This window comes from Lontra canadensis, unplaced genomic scaffold (assembly GCF_010015895.1).
Source record: "Lontra canadensis isolate GAN:19392208 unplaced genomic scaffold, GSC_riverotter_1.0 scaffold806, whole genome shotgun sequence".
In the NCBI taxonomy this organism is placed as follows: Eukaryota; Metazoa; Chordata; class Mammalia; order Carnivora; family Mustelidae; genus Lontra; species Lontra canadensis.
The window spans coordinates 6,988-28,099 of NW_022631790.1; the positions used below are offsets into that span (position 1 = coordinate 6,988).

Below are 21,112 nucleotides of genomic sequence, written 5' to 3' on the forward strand. Positions count from 1 at the left end.
AGAGATCACAAGTAGACAGAGAAGCAGGCACAAAGAGAGGAGGAAGCAGGCTCCCCGCTGAGCAGAGAGCCTGATGCAGGGCTCTATCCCAGGACCCTGGGACCATGACCTGAGCCGAAGGCAGAGGCTTTAACCCACTGAGCCACCCAGGCGCCCCTAGAACTTGTAGTTCTTAAGGAAATTTAAAACAATACTAGACTATGTGGATCAGACGCGTTTCACAAAGTCATTTATTTCATGTACCTTTCTTTCCTTTTCAATGAAAGCCAATATATTTCTAGTATTTCACACTGGATTCCCAATAAATAAAACGCGTTTTCTGAACAGCAGGTGACTTCTAGGGCTGAACATCTGAATTGCTACTTCAGCAGCAGATGGGGAGACACGTGGGATAAACGAGACTGACAGTTTGGGAAGGTGGGTCATGTTTTGGCTCATTTCTCATTGTTGCTAAGCCCTTCAAAACCAGTTTCCCTGCTTTGTGCCGCAGGATCTCTGTGATCGCGGAGGAGCTGGACGCGCGGACAGGAGGTCCGCTCCGGACGGTGGCCCAGTGCGTGGACCTGGAGGCCCCCTGTATCCCTGCACACGGCGGAATCCCCGAAGTTCCGAGCGCTCGGCCAGGCCCCTTCGGCTCGTCGCCCCGCCTGCGCCCCAGTGAAGACTGAGCCCCGACTGACTCGTCTCCTCGCGGGAGCCATGAACCAGTCCCATGCAGGCACCCGGCTGCGCATCGTGCTGGGACACCTCGGCCAGCGCTCGGGCCGCGTCGGCGTATCCTTTGCGGTGCGCGGGGCTCGGGCTGCAAGTGTGGTGACCTCCAGGGCTCAAGGCACAGCCGCCCAGCGGACTCTGCCCCTTCCTGCGCGCCCGCGTCCCGGCATTCGTGTCCGCTGTTCCGGGCGCCCGGGGGCGGGGAGGCAGGGGAGCCGGGGCCGGGGGTTCCCAGCGCGGGTCGCCCCAAGCTCCGGCCGGGGGGGCCCGACCTGCGCGCTCGGCGGCCGCGTGACAGTGCCGGCCTGAGGGGTGTTGTGGCGCCGCCCCAGGCTTCGCGGCCCTCCTAGGGCCTGTTTCCCTGCCTTGCCCGGGGAGAATGGAAGTTCTTCCTGAGGGCCTGCTCTCAGCTAGTGTGGCGTTTTCTGCACTCGGCCCCGCGTCTTCCGACCGCCCAGAGTCCGAGGCACGCGAAGCACAGTCCCAGTCGCTCGTCAACAGGAGCGCAGGGCTGCCTGGAGCACCGGGGGCGGCGGGCGGGAGGACGCGCAGGCGGCAGCGCCCTCGGGCGAGGGGAGGGAGGAGGCACGGGCCGCACCCTCTGGCTCTTCCTTCCTTGAGGAGAGCTGTGCGTGCTGCTCCGCCGGGGTGTCCGCGGACCCCGCAGGAGTGGATACGATGTCTCCCGGTTGGTCTTTCGGACTTACTCTCGGAGGCCATGTGTGCGCCACCCGTGTCGGATCCCGGAAAATGTCACTAGGGGACACGGACGTCAGAATCTTGATGAATTGTTTCTCCTGCTCCGATTAAGTGTTCTCTTTCAGGGGGTACTTTGGGGGCGAGGAGGACACTGCGTGGGATTTCCCCGTAAGTGATGGGATTAGGCTCGATTTTGCTGTGTGCACGATCCTGAACTCCTTCCTGAAAATGCTACTACGAATGTCTCTTTTTACTTTTATTTTACTTTTACTACTAGCCACGACGTAGCAGAACCACTGTCAGCCTAAAATCCCGTCGCGGATCAAGGTGATTATGTAATATCATTTGACCAGTGAGAACACAGAAACCGAGGCCAGGAGACATGAAAACTTTTGACCAAAGACATTTAATTAACGAAACCAGTGGTTGACAAAGTGTGTTCCCAGGACCAGCAACAACTTCCCCTGGAAACCTGTTAGACATGCGGATTCCCAGGCTCATGTGGACTCCACATACCCAGGAGTGGGGCCCAGCAATCTGTTCTCACTTGTTTCTGATACATGCCCACCGGTGAGAACCACCAACGTGTGGGGACTGGGGATAAGTGGAACCAGAAGGAAGGTTTCCAGGTCCAGTCTGTGGCTACTATGAAAATTCTGGGGTGCCTGGGTGGCTCAGTCCCTGAGACCTCTCTTGATTCTGGCTCAGCGCTTGATCTCAGGGTTGTGACTTCAAGCCCAGCATTGGGCTCCATGCTGGGCAGTGAGCCTACTTAAAAAATAATCATATTTAAAAAAAAAAATATTCGGATCCTGCTGGTGCTTCTCTAATAGTGTTGAGGTTAGAGCTGCTTTTCATCTGTGTTTCCTAGAAGAGCACTATCCTATCAACCTTCTGCCATGGTGGAGATGTTCTACACCAGCACCTTCCAGATCCATTGCTAGGAGCCCCATGTGGCCATTGAGCACTTGAAATATGGCTGGGGACGGTTTTCCTTTTTATTCTCCTTTTTCTTTTCTTCTCTCTCTCTCTTTTTTTCAGATTCTATTTATTTATTTGACAGACAGAGATCCCAATAGGCAGGGAGGCAGGCAGAGAGAGAGGAGTAAGCAGGCTCTGTGAGGAACAGAGAACCCGATACAGGGCTCGATCCCAGAACCCTGGGATCACGACCTGAGCTGAAGGCAGAGGCTTTAACCCACTGAGCCACCCAGGCGCCCCTTCATTCCTTCAATTTAAATAGACACACGAGGTCAGGGGCTCTGGTATTGGACAACTCTGTGGAAACAGTCAGTGAACTTGCATGTGTTTGGGGCTTAAAAACAATCCTGCAAATCACATGGCCGTCTCTTCCCAGCCTTAACTGGTTCTAAAGAGATGTGGGTTCTGGCATAAAGCAGGGGTTTTAAGGCATAAAGCACAATGCATCTTTAATGCAGAGATGCATCGAGAAAAAAACAAATATGACCTATAATTCCAACTCTCACGGATCATTATCAGTCAATGTTTTGGTGTGTTTCTTTCCTGTGCACTTACATAATTACAGCCATCCTGTATAGATAGCTTTTTGTACCCATTTTTTTCATGTTTACTAACATTATATAGTAAGGACATGAAACATTTCCACATCATTAAAAAAACTCTCTGAGGAAAGCAGTCACCACCACCAGAACCCACAATGGTAAGGAGAAGAATTGTGGACTGAAATATTGCCTTCTGGCCACCACATCTTGCTAGTAGCTGACAAAGGTCATTAACTCTTTGTCTAGGAAAACAGAGGATTATACTGTCCCCAGTTACATAAAGACATGACAAAAATAACATGTTTGTGAGTAATGACATTCTCACACTCACTCCTTAAGCTAAAGAAACAATGAAAAAAAATTAAGAAGAGGCTAAGTAAATTTGCTGTTGTTCTCTGGATAGAAAACTAGAAAGAATTTCTAGCTCTATCTTACAATAGTTAAAATTATACTAAAAAATTATACTAAAAAGTTAAAATTATACTAAACTATGTGGCTCATACTTTAGAGCCTAGCCACTGTTTATTTAATAGAATTTTTTTTTTTTGAAGCATAACAAGCCAAACCGTTTGTTTCTTGTATTTCAGAATGGAGTCCCACTAAATTCAATTTCTCTTTGGAAGAGCACATTTCTTCTTACTGCTAGATTTGAATCTTACAATTTTTAGTTGTTCAGCAGTTAGTGGAAGGAATAGTATGTGGAAGAAACTAGTGGAAGCTATGAAGTAAAGAGTATGGGTCGAGTCTGGCCTGAGGCATTTTCTGCTGGATGATCTTGGACCCAGTTACTGAGCCCTGTGAGTCTCATTCTCCTGCTCTGGGCAGCAGGGATGGTGATAAAGGTCTTGGGACTGCCAGCCCCTCCTCTGGGCTCTGTGAAATGAGACGATGTAAGCAACCGTGCGTGCCTGTCCGCAGCTATGTGTGTAACCCCGTTTTCCCTGATGAGGGCTAATTCAGGGCAGACTGTTGTTTCTAGAAAAAGTTGACTCCTAAATTTCATTTTATTTGCCTTAATTCACTACCTAGGTAGCTCACTCCACTTCAGGGGCTGTTTCTCCTAACAGTTTCCATCCTCCACAATTCCAGTAAGTAGATCGAATTGTCATTAGTAACCATACAATGTGTATAAAGCATTTCCTAGTGGTAATTAAGATATAAAATACATCTCATGTTGTCTGGTGAAAATTCATTAAACAGGGGCACCTGGATGGCAACTGGGTTAAGCATCCAACTCTTGATTTTGGCTTAGGTCATGATCTCATGGGTTGTGGGATCAGTCATGGGTCAGGCTCTGTGCTCAGCAGGAAATCTGCCTCACCCTCTCCTTCTGCTCCTACCCCTGCCCCTGCCCTCTCTCTCTCTCCCTATCTCTACAGAGAATAAATAATTTCCTTTTTTTAAAAGATTTTTTTTATTATTTGACAGAGAGAGACACAGCCAGATAGGGAACACAAGCAGTGGGAGAGGGAGAAGCAGGCTTCCCACCAAGCAGGGAGCCCAATGTGGGGCTCGATCCCAGGACTCTGGGATCGTGACAAGAGCTGTGGGAGACGCTTAACAACTGAGCCGCCCAGGCACCCCGAATAAATAAATTCTTTTTTTTTAAAGATTTTTTTTTTTTATTGTTTGACAGACAGAGATCACAAGTAGGCAGAGAAGCAGGTAGAGAGAGAGGAGGAAGCAGGCTCCCTGCCGAGCAAATAGCTGGATGCGGGGCTCCATCCCAGGACTCTGGGATCATGACCTGAGCCGAAGGCAGAGGCTTTAACCCGCTGAACCACCCAGGCGCGGCCCGAATAAATAAATTCTTTAAAAAATAATTGATTAAACAAATCATGTGTTGCAAGGACAAGTTCTAATTAGAACTAGGAAAAAATTTGGAAGATGACACTAATTTTATATGTATTTTAAACTTCAGAAAGAGGAAAAATATCAGAGGTGTATAATCTGATTTTGTTCAAATTCAGACATGTTATACCTCATTTAAGTTAGCCTATGTCTCGTGGTCCAGTTGCTATATTAGCTAGCATCTTTGGTTTATCTTAAATTACCTTTGTAGGGGAAGACATCGATCCCCATGGAGTATTCTCATAGAGCCACATTTCCAATCTAGAAGAATGGACTGGGTGTTCTGAGTTTGTCCATATGCTATGTACTTACTTGGATTTTGTCACTTTGATTTCTTCTGAGAAGATGTGATCTAGACAATTTAAAGTATAAAATGTATTGAATTTGTCTCCTACCTGAACAACCATACATAGTCATTATCGAACAAATTTGAAAGAGGAAAAAAGGAATTAAGAAAAATCATTCACAATTCCATTACATAAAAGCAATCACTTAAAAACCGTGTTTTTAAAATTTTTTTGCATTTTTTTTCAAGTACCCTTTAAGATCTTATTTATTTGAGAGAGAGAAAGACAGGGAGCACATGAGAGATCAGGAGCAAGGGGGAGGGGCAGAGGGAAAAGGAGATTCACTGATGAGCAGGGAGACCAACGTGGGACTAGATCCCAAGACCCTGGGATCATGACCTGAGCCAAAGGCAGATGCTCGACCAACTGAGTCATCCAGGTACCCTGTGTCTTGGTTTACACAAATCTAAGTATATTTTATTATAGTAAGCACTGCACATGCTATTATATGTTCTTCATTTTCTTAAAAGATTTATTTATTTAAGAGAGAAAGTGCACACATTGCAAGTTGGGGGAGAGGCTGAGGGAGAGAATCTCAAGCAGTCTCCCCACGGAGCCCATAGACCATCTGGGGGCTCGATCTCAGACCTATGAGATCATGACCTGAGCTGAAATAAGCAGTCCACGCTTAACTGACTGAGCCACCCAGGGGCCCCAAGCTCTTCATTTCTAAGGCCTGAGTCCTATCCCATTGAGCAGATATAATTCATTATTCTTCTATTTTTTGGTAACAGTAGTAGCTAACATTTTAGATTTAAACCTTTTAAAAAATGTTCAGATTAGGGGCCTGACTGGCTCAGTGGGAAGAGCACGTGACTCTTGATCTCTGGTTTGTGAGTTCGAGCCCCACATTTGGTATAGAGATTACTTAAAAAAAAAAAATAGATAAACCATCCCCTTTAGACTTGTTTAAAAAAAAAAGTTCAGATTATTTTCCTAGAGTAAATAAAAAGTAGAAATGCTGGGTGGAAGAGTATGAACATTTCTCAGGCTCTTGATGCATGTTATTGGGCGGTGATGTTTCAGTTACACTCATTTGTAATTCCTGTTTCTCCTTTAGGTATACTCGGGATAATAATGTTCTAAGCCTAGAACAGAGAAAGTTTTATGAAGAAAATGGGTTTCTTGTCATTAAAAATTTGGTGTCTGATGCTGATATTGAACGCTTTTGGTACAGTAACCCTTCGTTGTTTTACAAAACTATGTTGTGTTTGCAGTGGGAGTGTGAGTAAGATTAGCGTGTGTGTTCAGGTATTTTTTGGTGATTGGCTCATTGGGAAGCGGTTAGGGACATGAGCTCTGGAGCCAGACTGGCTGGCTTCCATCTTAGCCAGACTACTTCCTGTTGTGTGTCCTGGAGCAACGTACTTTCTACTCCTCTGTTTTCACACCTGTACAATGGGGATGATAATCGTATTTATGCCCCAGTGTTGTTGTGAGGACCGGATAAGGGGAAGTACATATAGATATCTTTGAATGGGGACTGGCCCATGGTAAGTGTGAGAGAAGTTATTTGCCGTTATTACTCAGGTACACCACATCACAGACGGTTCCTCACTGTTCTGTTAGGCTAAGGAATAGGTGAGTCCCCGCAGTGAGCTCTGGCCTCACAGTGAGGAGACGGGGGCTGCTGCGCTGGTCATTTTCTCCTCTCAATCCTTAGAACTACTCAGCCTGACCTGGAGGTCAGTCGGGTGCAGAGACACCACCCTGATCAATCTCTGAGTCTCTTTCAACAGAACTGGCCAGAGAGGTGCCTGGAGCCTGCAGTAATGACATCATCTGTCAATTTAATTTTCTAGGAATGAGTTTGAAAGGATCTGCAAAGGGGAGGTGAAACCAAAGGGAGTGAAGATAATGAGAGATGTAACCATTGCAAAATCAGAGTTTACTCCAAGTGAAAAGATGGTCTCAAAGATCCAGAATTTCCAAGAAGATGAGGAACTCTTCAGATACTGCACTCTCCCTGAGGTTTGAGAACTTTCCTGCATATTCTTTTTCTTTAAGTGAATAACGTACCTGCTTGCTTGCCTCTAGAATTGTTCACACTTTATCTGGCCCCTCTGTTTTGTGGCTGGTGAACAGTGGTTCTCAAATGGAGGCGGACATTTGGCAGTGCCCGGAGCCATGTTGGGCTGGCACACGGTGGGGACCGTGTGCTTCTCTCACGGTAGTTGTGGGCATGGTGGGTGGGTGAGCTGCCAGTGGAGCCCGGGGATTCTACAGTGTGCAGAATAGTCACCTCCCCAAATGATGATTTATCCAGCTCCAAATGTCAGTAGTGGGCAGATGGAGAACCCTTTCCTGGAGTCTGGTCATTATTCTTGGTTGCAAAGGGCAGGGATTCTGCCTTAGAGACGGAGTCTCTCTTACTGTGGATATGGGCATATCAACAGGAGGGACATTGCAGATCCCATTCACTGGACATCCATTTATTGTTTCTTTTTCTTTTATGAACTGGTCAGTAGAGGTTTAAGTTTGTGTTCAGATTTAAACTCATTCTTAAAAATATCAATGTTCTTTAAGAGTAGTTCAGATTTACGAAGACATCCACATAGTACAGAAGGGCATAAGATGAAAAGGAAAATCTCCCTCCTTCCAGCCTCACACACTGCCGAGCTTTCTGGTGTATTCAACTAGAAGTCTCTCGTGGCTATGCGGGTGCATCTGTCTACCCCCACTTTTCGTGTCTCATGGGAACATACTGGTTGTCCACTTTACAAGTGTAGTTTCTACACTTATAGTAGATCTTACACATCTTTCTATATCACTTATACATTAATCTATATCATACTTTTAAAATATTGCATAACATCCCATTGCATAAATGTATTACAGTTTATGAACAATTTATTTAGAATGGTTTTAAAGGACACATTGCATATAGTACATGCTAGAAATTATCACCCCAATTGCTATTAGAGAATTTGCCCATGGGGGCACCTGGCTGGCTCCATTGGTAGAGCATGCTACTTTTTTTTCTTTAAGATTTATGTGTTTATTTTAGAGAGAGAGAGGGTGGGAGGATGGGGAGGGTCAGAGGGAGAGGGAAAGAGAAAATCTCAAGCATACTTCCTGTTGAGCACAGAACCTAACATAGGCCGGGATCTGGACCCTGGCATCATGACCTGAGCAGAAACCAAGACTCAGTTGCTTAGCCGACTGAGCCACCCAAGTGGCCCAAGCATGTGGCCCTTGGTCTCTGGGTTGTGAGTTCGAACCCCAGGCTGGTTGTGGAGGTTACTTACAACTTTTAAAAAAATGTTTTTTTAATGGGACACCTGGGTGACTTAGTTGGTTAAGTAGCTGCCTTGGGCTCAGGTCAGGATCCCTGGGTCCTAGGATGGAGTCCTACATCAGGCTCCTTGCTCAGTAGGGAGCCCTCTTCTCCCTCTACCTAGTGCTTTCTTTCTTCTTCTGACAAATAATATGACAAATAAATAAAATCTTTAAAAAACACATTAAAAATAATTTTAAAAATAAAGAAAATTTGCCTCATAAAAATGACTATGTACAGGTAAGCCAACTATGATGTCAAGCCCCATGGGCTAGGGACAGGAGGGGTTATGATTTCCCAACCTCAAGTCCTGCTATGGAAATGGAAGTTGTGTGCACCAATCAAGGAGAAAAATCTTGACGTTAGAGGCAGCACAGGGTAGAGTTAGCACGACTGGGACATCCAGGTTTCCCACTGATCTAAAATCTGAACCATGCACCTGCTGGTTCACGCAATGATTTTTAGGAGGTGGGTCATGCTTTTAGTAGTTAGGTATATATTTTAATGTGTATTGGAAAAAATAACCAGCACATCCAACCTATGACCTCAGGAATATTATTAATCAGGATAAGACGTAAGTTAATTTGGAAAAATTGTTGGCTTAACTATATTGAGTACCTACGTAAAGTATGATAGAAATGGTAAAATGGCTCTTGAGTGTCAGTGAGGTTTAGAAAATACTGGTCAGAGGCACCTGGCTGGCTTAGTTATGGGACCATGAGATCCTTGATCTCAAGGTCCTGAGTTTGAGCCCCATGCTGGGATTAGGGATTATTTAAAAAAGAAAGAAAGAAAATACTAGCCTAAGGAAATTGAAAAAGTTGACACGCTTTATAAACAATCAAGTAGGAGCCCTGACTTCTAGGATTTTGGTTTCATTTCAAGCATTTCCTGCTCAAGTTGCCAATATTCCTTCTACACAGGATCAAACAATGAGAAAGCAGTAGAATATGCTTCATTTTTTGGAGTCAGACGGAATTGGAGATTCAATACCATCTTTTTCATTGAATTCGCTCTGCAAACTTGGGCAGTTTATTGGGTTTGGGCTTATTTGTGTGGGGTGTTCACGTTAAAGGATTATTCATCCATGGGGGCATTACTTTTCAGGGATCGCTGTGTGGTTTAGGTGGGCTGAGGCATAAAGCCCCCTGCAGGTAGTCGGCAGACACTGCCGACTCCTTTCTGCATGTACCCGTCCCTCAGTGGGTTAGATGTAAAGAGGTAGCACCCCAGTTGCCCTTCTCTTTTCCTCTGGGCTATGCATGGCCGTTGCACATGTTGGGGCCTCTCATGGTCCCTTCTTTTTTTCTTAAGTAGGCTCTGTGCTCAGCGTGGGGCTTGAACTCACAACCCCAACTCAAGAGTTGCATGCTCTACCTACTGAGCTAGCCAGGCGCCCCTCATGGTCCCTCCTCATGAAGAGTCTTGGTGGGGGTGGAGAGGAAGCTGCCTGCTTGCTGGGCAACTATGGATAGTTCCAGTTGAAAGAAAGTTTCTCTCTGCCCTTCCCAGTTGATATCTCAGAGAAACACATGCCTCTCTCTCTCTCTTTTTTTTGATTTTTCCATTTATTTATTTATTTATTTATTTATTTATTTATTTAACAGGAGGAGATGACAAGTAGGCAGAGAGGCAGGCAAAGAGAGGAAGAGAAGCAGGCTTCCCACTGAGCAGAGGGTCAGATGCGGGGCTTGATCCCAGGACCTTGGGATCATGACCTGAGCCACCCAGGAGTCCCCACATGCCTCCCTTGTAGAAAAAGTGGTTTGGGTTCCAACTGGCTTTTAAAAGCCTGTTTAATTCAGAATGTTGCAGACTTGCTATTACAACTTTTTCATGCTTTCAAGCTTTGTTTGCAGTGTTGTGAAATACTAAGTGGTTTTTAAAAATATATATATATATATATTTATTTGTTTGTTTAGAGGGGAGGGGCAGAGGGAGAGAATCTCCAGTCGACTCCCCACTGAACAAAGGGCGCAGTGCAGGGCTTGATCCTGTGACTGTGCTATCATGACCTGAGCAGAAATCAAGATTTGGAAGCTTCACTGACTGAGCGACCCAGGTGCTCCTACCAAGTGTTGAATGAAGGCATCTTGGCTCTTGTACAGATAATTGTACTTTGTGCCACTTTTGTGCATTGGATTTCTCATCAAACTTTTTTTCTTCTTTTCCTTTAGATTCTGAAATATGTGGAGTGCTTCACTGGACCTGATATTATGGCCCTGCATACAATGCTGATAAACAAACCTCCAGATTCTGGTAAAGGGCTCTTATTTGTTATGGAGAAGGCCTGCACCCCCACCCAAAAAAGGAAAAGAGAGAGTTTAAGGCGTTCTAACTCTAGCTGTGTAACTGCTAAATTTGGAGAACTAAATATATATGTCCTTTTATTTGTCTTAAAATAGCATACAGAATAACAATAGTGAGGTAGAATAGCGATTTCCGATATTAACAATAACTAGGGTTACTTTAGGATTTCTGGAAGACTGACTGGCTTGCTGCTCAAAAGTTTGGTGTAATAAACATGACTGCACGTATACCAAAGGCTTCTATTATTATAATTATCATCCCTAAGCTTTGTTAACTATTCTCACCAATGATGGTGTGAATTTTGTCCTCCGGATTGAAGATACTATTATTATCAAAATTAAAGCTTTCTTATAAATCACATACATCACTTGACTTAAAATGTCTTGTGCATGCTAAAATGTAGCTCCTAAGATCTCACTCCCAGAGAAAATGATTTGGAAACCAAAACCCAGGAATCTGCACTAAAAAAATTTTTTTTAAGTAGGCTACATGCCCAGCGTGGAGCCCAACCTGGGACTTGAACTCATAACCCTGAGATCAAGACCTGAGCTGAAATCAAGAGATGCTTAACTGACTGAGCTACCCAGGCACCCCCAAGAATCTGCATTTTTTAAGCCAACCACAGCTCTTGGTCCACGCTGAGAAATTCTACTCTCCTAGCAGTAATAAATGGGTCCTTCAGAATTCTTTATTGTTTTCCACTTTTTCTGGAGAAAAAGATGGCCAGGAGAGCTTTATGTGAATAAATAGCCTGTTGTGTAGCACCACGAAATCTCTCCTACCCTGGATGTCTTGCTTAGAGACGTCGGGGTTGGGCGTAGGGGAACAGTACCAAGTTCAGAGTGCAAAACAAGGAACCACGAAAATGTGGTTCTGTGATCTCTGATTCTACATAGTGACTGTCCACCAAATGCTCTTAGTTCTGTGCAGAACTTCTTGGAAGCCTTTTATTAATTTAGTTACTCGATAGTGTTTGTATCAGCCACTTAGAGGGCTAACAGGGAACTTCAAACTTGGTTAATCTCTTAAGTAAACCAAACTTTTCTTTGAGTACTAGGCTCTGTGCCCAAACCAGAGTTACAATGGAATAAAGCACGATAGAGATCATAACATGTTATGAGTTGCCAGAGAATGGTGTGAATCCCTGGCTGTCAGAAACCCAGAAAAAAGTTGTAGGATCTGGAGTCACCCTGTCGATTTGATATTCCAATTTGGTGCTTACATCTCCAGGCTGATTGTCTGTAGTGTGGTTTCACTTCTTTGGGTTTTGGAGGGATAGTCACTGATCTGGTTTTCAGGCGGAGGAGATGAATTCTGAGGTCCAAGTGTGGTTTAACAGCAGGTTCTGTTTCAGGCAAGAAGACATCCCGCCACCCGTTGCACCAGGATCTGCACTATATCCCCATCAGGCCCAGCAATAACATAGTTGCTGCTTGGACAGCCATGGAGCACATCGACCGGAACAATGGCTGCCTGTGTGTGCTCCCGGGCAGTCACAAAGGCGACCTGAAGCCACATGCTTATCCCAAGTGGGAGGTATAAATCCCTTCCTTCCTTCCTTTTCTTTTTCCTTCCTTCCTTCTTTCCTTCCTTCCCTCCCTCCCTTCCTCCCTTTCTTTCCTCCTTTCTTTTTTAGGATTTTATTCATTTATTTATTTGAGTCAAACATAGAGAGAGGGATAAAGGGAGACAACTCGGGATATTTACTCGTGATACTTGTGAGAGGTGGCATGGGCCGAGAGAGGCAGAGGGGGAGGAGCACGGACATATAGACTCTGGTGAGCGCTAACTCAACATGCAGCTTGATTTTGTGACCCTGAGACCATAACCTGATCCCAAAATCCAGAGTCTGATACCCGACTCCCTGAGCCACCGAGGTGCCCTAGCAGATAAATCTTAACCAGAATATTTATTGTTTTGATTTTAGATCAGATTCCCTACAGAACTTTAACAATGAGATGGAATTTCCTTTCTTAGCAAAACGTTGTTTTAGGTTTTGCAACCAGGATCAGCGAAAATTCAAAGATGTCAGGTAGAATAATCATTTTACTTTCAACAAGTTTTGGAAAGCTGACCAGTGTGGGGAACTCTGGTAGGCACTGTATAGGATCTAAAATCATCAAGCTTCATTGCAGAGGTCAGACATAAACACCCACAACACCAGATGCATGTATCAGCTGCCAAGTGTTTCTTACCCACTGATTGCTGGATCTTAGGAGAAAGACGAGGGAGGAATCATCTCCTTCCTGCTAGAGAGACCAGCAAAGGCTCTGGGAAAGGATGAGTAGTATTCCATTGCCTGTTGCATGGTTTTTTGACTGAACTATTGAATGCTTTTGAGCCCATGAATGGTGAGATCAAATTGGCTCATCAAGAATGATAATCTTGAGATCTAGAGCAGGAGGTAATGGAAGTGAGGAGTCCAGAGGCAGGGAAAACAGAGAGGAGACAATGAGTGTTGTAGGCCCCAGACAATAAAGTCTCGGGGTGCCTGGGTGGCTCAGTGGGTTAAAGCATCTGCCTTCGGCTCAGATAATGGTCCCGGGGTCCTGGGATCGAGCCCTGCATCGGGCTCTCTGCTTAGCGGGGAACCTGCTTCTTCCTCACTTTCTGCCTGCTTCTCTGCCTACTTGTGATCTCTGTCTGTCAATTAAATAAATAAAATCTTAAAAAAAAAAAAAGACAAGTCTGAAAACCCCAGAAGAGCACGTGTTGTTCAGGTGGGAAGAATACATGTGGGTTTTTTGTAGGAAGTAAAGAATATGGCTTTCGGGACTTCTGTCTCAATTAGTTAGAATTCTTACACTGAGGATTAGTGCCAAGTGAAAATCTTTGAGTCTGGATTCTGATACAAAATCTGAAATTGTGAGATTCATCAACTGTTGAGGTTTATGGAAAAACTGAGTTGAGGTTTAGGGAAAGTTTGTTGCAGGAAACAGAAGTGGGCTGTGGCTGACTTAAGCCAAACAATGTGTCTTGGAGGGTCGCAGGCACATGCTGAATCCATGGAAAGGCTGGCTGGCTCTGGTAAGCAGGAAAGTGGGAGTGTGTTAGTGGGAAGTCAGGATGGGGCACTTGGTGGGGGCAGTTGAACCTTGACCATGACCAATGCCTTTGATCGATCCTCTGTTCAGATACAAAGTGATGGCAGTGGGAGGTGAGATTGACTTAGCATAGGTTACGTATCCACCTAGCCAGGAGAGAAGTACACTGGATGAAAGGCCCAACACAATCCAGCAGGAAAGAATCCTTCCCCCAGAAGAATGTGGGGTAGTCTTAGGAAGGGGACTGGGATACTGTGCTCCCCCCATATCCATTACTTAAAGTAATAGCTAACATTGGAAGTAGTTCTAAAAAAGCACAGTGTTCTAATTTACTATTCTTTCTTTACTCTGGTTGTGACATGAGTGCTTTCTGAGCTGAGGAGACTTGAACATTTTCTCTCTTCTGGCTTGAGAAAACAGTTTGCTTCCCAGAGGTACTCCTGAATAATAGAAGAATGATTTAGGCAAAGTTATGGGGGAGACGAATATCATGTTGGGAAAGTGTGATTACAGATTCATGCTGGAAAGAGGATCTCCCATGTTAACTGCAAAATGCAAAGTTGTTCTAGATCTTCATTTGTAATTCCGTAATGAAGGATAAGTGGAAATTTCATATTCTTCATTTGGGCCCCCAAATCCATGATTTTTACAACCAGATGTCTGAGAAGTTTTTGTACATTTACAGTTGCTCTTAAGAATCTTTTTATGTCTTTCTCTTGTCAGAACTTAGGAAACCTTTGCTTTTCCTGATGAGTCATTGACAACATTCTTAATCATTGGGTTCCTCAAATATAGTCTTGGTTCTCTTATGTGATCTAGGGAGGAGTTAACATAATGTTCTACGGGATTCAGGACTATGAAGAAAACTGCCCCCGAGTGCATCTTGTGATGGAGAAGGGAGACACTGTTTTCTTTCATCCTTTGCTCATCCATGGATCTGGTTGGAACAGAACTCAAGGGTACCGGAAGGTATGCATTCACATCACTGTACTTTCCAAAGATGAATACATCAGAAACAAAAATGTCAAGATATGTGAAGCTATGAGATTTGTGACATTGAACTAAACTGGCGTTTAGTCTGGTTTATTTACCAGGAAATCTATTTGCTACCTCATGCTTTTTGGCTCCTATCAGTAAGAAGCCAGGTGACCTCAGGATCCTAATCCTGCTGATAATGAATTATGAACATTCATAGAATTGCTTCAAAGGAAGACCATAGACCATACTTGGGAGCCCATAGCCTGTAATTTGGAGGCAGAAACAATGGCTGGCACATAAAAAGCATAAAATCTGGAATGTATATAGCTCATAGTAACGACATAAGATGAAGGTTTATAAGAGCTTTGTTATTTGGGAAATAATTATCAATTCTAAGCAAACATTCTGAATTGGCTGCCGAGACCTCGGATTTCACAGGCAGCCATATTTTTCATCCCTGAGTCCCAGAATTTGTTTTTAGCTTCAGAATGTTTTAAACACCTAATGATTTAAAACTGAGAAAATTTCTCATAGTCCCCGATTTCTCCCTTCTCAAAAATTCAACGGACCTGACAGTACTGTGGACGTCCATTCCCCATATAACATGGCTCTCCATACTAAATATTGTGGGTAGTGGGGGGCTGAGTGAAACCTTCCAGTTTTTCACACTAACTACCACTGTCTCCCTGAGGTCAAGGGTTAGTTTCCAGGTTTCATCTTCTATTCATTCATATTTGTATCAAGTTGACAGGGCCATGATGAAGGTGAGGCAAGAAGACACTCTTCTGGATCAAAATTTAATAGGGGTGGGGGAAAGTTGTAAAAAAAAAAAAAAGAAAAGAAAAACCGAACCCCTCAGCATTCAAGTTCAATGAAATTTTAGGGCAGTATTTAGAAAATCAAAACTAATTGAAAAAATATCCATGATGTAAGGTGGTATCTCTGAATCCTCCAGAACCTTACACCAGTTAGAATGGCAAAAATCGACAAGGCAAGAAACAACAAATGTTGGAGAAGTTGTGGAGGAAGGGGAACACTCTTACACTGTTGGTAGGAATACACATGGGTGCAACCACTTTGGAAAAGAGTGTGGAGGTTCCTCAAAATGTTAAAAATAGAGCTACCTTATGACTCAGCAATTGTACTACTGCGTATTTAATCCAAAGATACAGATGTAGTGAAAAGAAGAGCCACATACACCCCAATGTTCATAGCAGCAATGTCCACAATTGAAAAAATGTGGAAAGGGCAAAGATGGCTTCCAACAATTGAATGGAAAAAGAAGATGTGGTCCATATACACAATGGAATATTACTCAGCCATCAGAAAGGATGAATACCCACCACTTGCATCAACATGGATGGGACTGGAGGAGATTATGTGGAGTGAAATAAGTCAAACAGAGAAGGTCAATTATCATATGGTTTCATTTATTTATGGAACATAAGGAATAGCATGGAGACATTAGGAGAAGGAAGGAAAATGAAGGGAGAGAGATCAGAGAGGGAGATGAACCATGAGAGACTAGGGACTCCAGAAAACAAACTGAAGGTTTTAGAAGGGCGGGAGTTGGGGTGGGGGGATTGGGTGAGCCTGGTGATGGGTATTAAGGAGGGCACAGATTGCCTGGAGCATTGGGTGTTATACGCAAACAATGAATCATGGAACACTACATCAAAAACTAATGATGTACTCTATGGTGACCAACATAACAATAAAAAAAAAATAAGAAAAGAAAAAATATCCATGATGGGCACAATGCCAGGGTTGTAAATAAAGGCTAGATCAGACTCTCCACCAGCATGGCCCTCAGAAGTGTGCAAGCAGGGGGTATAGCCACAGTGACATAAATAATATGAGAGTTCCTGAGTTTTACTAATTTTGCCTTTTTAAAAAAAAGATTTTATTTATTTATGACAGAGAGAGATAACAAGAGAGGGAATACAAGCAAGAGAGGGCAGCTGGAGAGGGAGAAGCAGGCTCCCCACTGAGCAGGGAGCCTGATATGTGGCTCAATCGTAGGTCCCTGGGATCATGACCTGAGTTGAAGGCAGACACTTAACCAACTGAGCCATCCAGGTGCCCCTAATTTGGGTCTTTTATCATGTATCCTTAGCCCCAAAATTTAGCTTGGAATGAAAAATGGAAATTTATGTGTATGTGTGTGTATAAAAAAAGGAAGCCGAGACAATAATCTGAGAGTTGACATGAGTCAGAAAGTTATAACACGTGCCACATGATCAGGATCATAAACTGAGATAGGATAACTACATATTGAAAGATTCCATGTTAAAAAGTTGAGTATGAAATGATTATTGTATGAAAATAAAAGTTATATAATGTAAAACACCCCAAGTATTATGAATGCTAATACCCCAACTTTGCAATTTTTCAATAGTTTTTCAGCAAGTTAAATGTTTGGGAAAGTATGAACCCTTAAAAAAAATACAAAAACACATGTAAATGGGTGTGCCCTTTTCCTCTTTGGCCTCAGGTGTCACTCCTCCTTGGTATGGGGTCAGAGCTTCTGTGGGATATGGAATTTGTGACGCCACTCCATAGAAATTCGATGTCCTGGGCAAAGCAGGCAGTCCCTTCAGTAGGCAGTCACCTCAAGAGAACTAACCTGAAACTAGGAAAGTGAGTTTTAAGTTTAGATGAGCTTGTAAGTTTTTCAAGAATGGGGCGAACTAAGTAACCTCCATCTTACCTTCAGACAGAAACAAGATGGGGATCGTATGCGATGCTATTGGACTCAATGTGTCCATTTTATTTCAAAGGGGTGGTGTGTATCTTACTGTCCTTTGCAAGGTATTTCTGTGGGTGGTTGTTTGTTTTCATGATCCGTAGCCATTGAAATGATAACCCACCACAAACTCAACTGAGTACCTAACTTCCCTGACTAAGAAAATGGTGAAGAACCCTGGAATACATTCCTGTTTAGGACTTGAGGACATCCACACACTACAAAAATCACATGTTGAAAGTTAAAGTCCTCTTACTTATGTCATTATGTTCCCCGCCCTTTTTAAAAACAAGTATCGCAGGGAGCTAAAAACCTCTTGTATTTCTCAGTCAGACTTAAACTGTACCTGGGGAAAAAGAGATACTGAACCCTGAAGAGACTAATACAGGACAGCATGGAACATTCTAGAAATCAAACGCTGAGTGAAATAGCTGACTTTCTAAAAGAAGTCTCCCTGTTCGGTTGCTGGTGTTAATGGATTGGGGTTTTTTCCAGTATTAACCCTGTCACTCTGCACAGGCAATTACCTGCCATTTCGCCGGTGCGGACTGCCACTACATTGATGTGAAAGGCACCAGTCAAGAAGTCACTGAGAAGGATTATTTAAGGATAGGAAAAAAATTATATGGAATTCCAGATGACACCAGGCTGCAGGTATGTTTTTCTGATATGACAGGTTAAGACTTTTTTGTCTTCTTTTCTTCAGATGCTTAACGACGCTCATACCTGTTGTAATCTGAAGTATAATGTGCTTTGTTTAGAGCGCCTTGCAGAAGCATTGCTGAGACCCACTAAGAATTATAGTGGAATTTCAGCTCGTACGTGTTTCCCCAGCTGGGGCATCTGAGCACCCCGTGCTTTTTTAGGTCTTTGGCCACCCTGTGGTATGCAGGCTATTCTGTTCCAGGATGGACAGGTGGAAACAGAAAACAGATCTGGAGGAGAGCAAGTGAAGGACAAAGGCTACCTTCTGAACGCACAGAAGGAAAGTTAGAGGCTTGGGCTCTCACCCATAGGCCTCTTTTATTTGTATAGAGCAGAGTATTGACATATCTACAGATCCAAGGAGATTCTAGAAAGCCATTCGTAAGCAGGTTTTGTTTGGGTCAGTTGGCATCTGGAGTTTGATGGAGCAGACTTCAGAAACCACTGATGCTTAACAGTGGGGATGGAGACATTATTTCTACTTAATATACATCACTTAATATAACCTTTCTACTTAATACACATCACTTGTAAATTCTTTGTAACTAGAACATTCAAAGCTGATGATGATGGTCACCAGACAAACTGTAGTCAAACAAAAATAAACATACTTTGTAAATGAAGTCCATTTTAGCCACTGAATCAAGAAGCTGATCCTATGTTTTAATTTGCATTAATCATAAATGCATGCATTTCCTATGGGGGAGACCCCCAAGGAGACCGAGTATCATGATAACTCTGGGCCGTCCAGTACTCTGAAGTGTACCATACACCAGCACTAAGCTACCGTGCCATTAGGAGTCATCTTCTGAAACTCCCTTCCAGCTTAAGAATCTGACTTCTCCTTTGCCCCTTTTTCCTTTAGCATCTATGACTCTATCCCACATCTGCAAAGGCTCTCATTTCACACTGTAGATGGTAGACCATCTTGTCCTTCTCCCTTGGTCCAGTGCTTAAAATGCATCATATTTTGTCAAGTGGGGCTTCTGTGCAACACACTGAATTATAAAGCAGAAAAAAAATGCATATATTATGTTTGTGGTTTGTCAGGTTGTGGTAAGTGATTGCCTTCTATATTTATTTCATTTATTTGAGAGAGAGAGAGAGAGTAAGAGAGAGAGCAGGAAGGGCAGCGGGCAAAGGGAGAGGGAGAAGCAGACTCCCTGCTGAGTGGGGAGCTTAGTGAGGGGCTGGATCCCAGAACCTTGAGATCATGACCTGAGCCCAAAGACCGATGCTTATCGGACTGAGCCACCCAAGTGCCCTGCCTGTATTTATTTGAAAATGTTAGTCTTGCAGATATAGTTCCTCAGCTTTACTTAGAAAAATGATATTAATTTCTGCTGCATAGTTCTTTGTGAGTTATAAGAGCTCTTTCATATCTCTAGTCTTACTTTCTTCACCAAATTCCAGTGCATTGGTCTTTCTCACTTTTTTTTTTTTTTAAGATCTCTTTAAGAGCACTTTTGAGTGAGACAGAGTGTACACAAGCCAGGGGAGAGAGGAGAGAAGGGGAAGGATTCTCCAGCAGATTCCTCACTGAGCAAGGATCATGACCTGAGTCAGACACTTAACTGACTGAGCCACCCAGGAACCCCTCACTCCGTGATCTTAGTGAGAAAGTGAAAAGTCCAAGAGGTTGGCCTGAGTGATGTAAGTGACAGAGGTACATTTTGGAGTCAGGCCCAATTCCAAAACCGTTTTTTCCACCTCACCTAGCTGTTGGTTAAAAAATAAACAAGAAACAAAAAAGTCTGAATTGTTTTATTTTTTTTTATTTTTTAAATTTTATTTTTTTATTTGACACAGAGAGAGATCACAAGCAGGCAGAGAGGCAGGTGGAGAGAGAGAGGAGGAAGCAGGCTCTCATTGAGCAGAGAGCCTGATGCAGGGCTCGATCCCAGGACCTGAGATCATGACCTGAACTGAAGGCAGGAGCTTTAACCCACTGAGCCACCCAGGAGCCCCAGTCTGAATTGTTTTATTAACAACAAAGGAAAAAAAAACCCAAATCAAGCCATAACTCATGACATCATTTGCACTTAGGAGCAGATCACTGTAAATAGGGCAGTGTCTAAAGGAACGCAGGACAAGGGGCAGTATGGACTGTTGTGACCAAACACTGTGCTCAGCCAGTTGAAGACACCTGTGGTCAACAGCAGCGCCAAATAACACAGGCTCACCTTCTAGGGACTTGCTCTCTTAGTCTGGTCAACAATATTCTAGATGTGGGCAAGTACATTATTTGGAGTCTTAGAATATGGTTTATTTACCAGTTGATAGGACTACTGTGCAGAGTTTTTCCATTTAACTGTTGGTAGATGCTAGAAATCTACTTCGTCTCATGCTGAACAGATCCCTGTGTTCCACCAACTGACTGTGCTTGGTTTTATTTCCAGGATGTGCTTAGATTTCGAGTGCGGCTTGTGAAAGGAAAGAAGATCAACCTGTGAAATAGCCGTCTGCTTGAGCTCTTTGAGAGAAAACCAGAACAAATGAAGGTGCCTGGGGAAAATGTTTTCTTAACAAGCTATCCTCATCTTTTCTATCGCTTGTTCTCCAAATCATGACACGAGGATAAGGTACTTGCTGGTATGTGGTTAGTTCTGCGTGCAGACCTGTTGCTTTCATGGAGGAAGATATGTAACAGTGGCTGATTACTGTTTTCAGGAAAACTGAGGGTTGCAGCTAATAAATGTGTTTCATGTCTAATTTAAGTATGTTCAATCAGTTTCTTTGATTCATTTAGCTCTTTGCCCAAGCAGAAAGGTATCCTTTGAAACTCAGGGTATGTGGACTCTTGCATCCCTCTTCTGGAAAACCCACCACCCCCTGACTTCATGGCATGAGAGACTTCTCAGATCTAGGACACCATCTAACACAGGCACGTGTAATGAAGGGCATTGTGGAGTAGAAAG

The 21,112-nt window shown here is 43.6% G+C and overlaps 1 protein-coding gene across 1 annotated transcript; it reads left to right on the forward strand.

The window, feature by feature from the left end:
• Positions 1-677: 677 nt before the first annotated feature.
• PHYH (phytanoyl-CoA 2-hydroxylase) lies at positions 678-20,911 on the forward strand. Its single transcript, XM_032850771.1, has 9 exons — positions 678-774; positions 3,966-4,024; positions 6,195-6,305; positions 6,937-7,105; positions 10,589-10,670; positions 12,076-12,257; positions 14,585-14,734; positions 18,009-18,143; positions 20,594-20,911. Exons 1-9 carry the CDS (start codon positions 700-702, stop codon positions 20,645-20,647), a joined length of 1,017 nt encoding a protein of 338 aa, XP_032706662.1. The 5' UTR covers positions 678-699; the 3' UTR covers positions 20,648-20,911.
• The last annotated feature ends 201 nt before the right edge of the window (positions 20,912-21,112 follow it).

What these genes read in the sequence shown, in the direction of transcription:
- PHYH (XM_032850771.1), top strand. Translation starts at nt 700, where the DNA reads ATGAACCAGTCCCATGCAGGCACCCGGCTGCGCATCGTGCTGGGACAC. An exon ending in GCTGATATTGAACGCTTTTG is followed by an intron (nt 6,306 to 6,936) that starts GTACAGTAACCC and finishes TTAATTTTCTAG; the next exon opens with GAATGAGTTTGAAAGGATCT. An exon ending in AAACAAACCTCCAGATTCTG is followed by an intron (nt 10,671 to 12,075) that starts GTAAAGGGCTCT and finishes GTTCTGTTTCAG; the next exon opens with GCAAGAAGACATCCCGCCAC.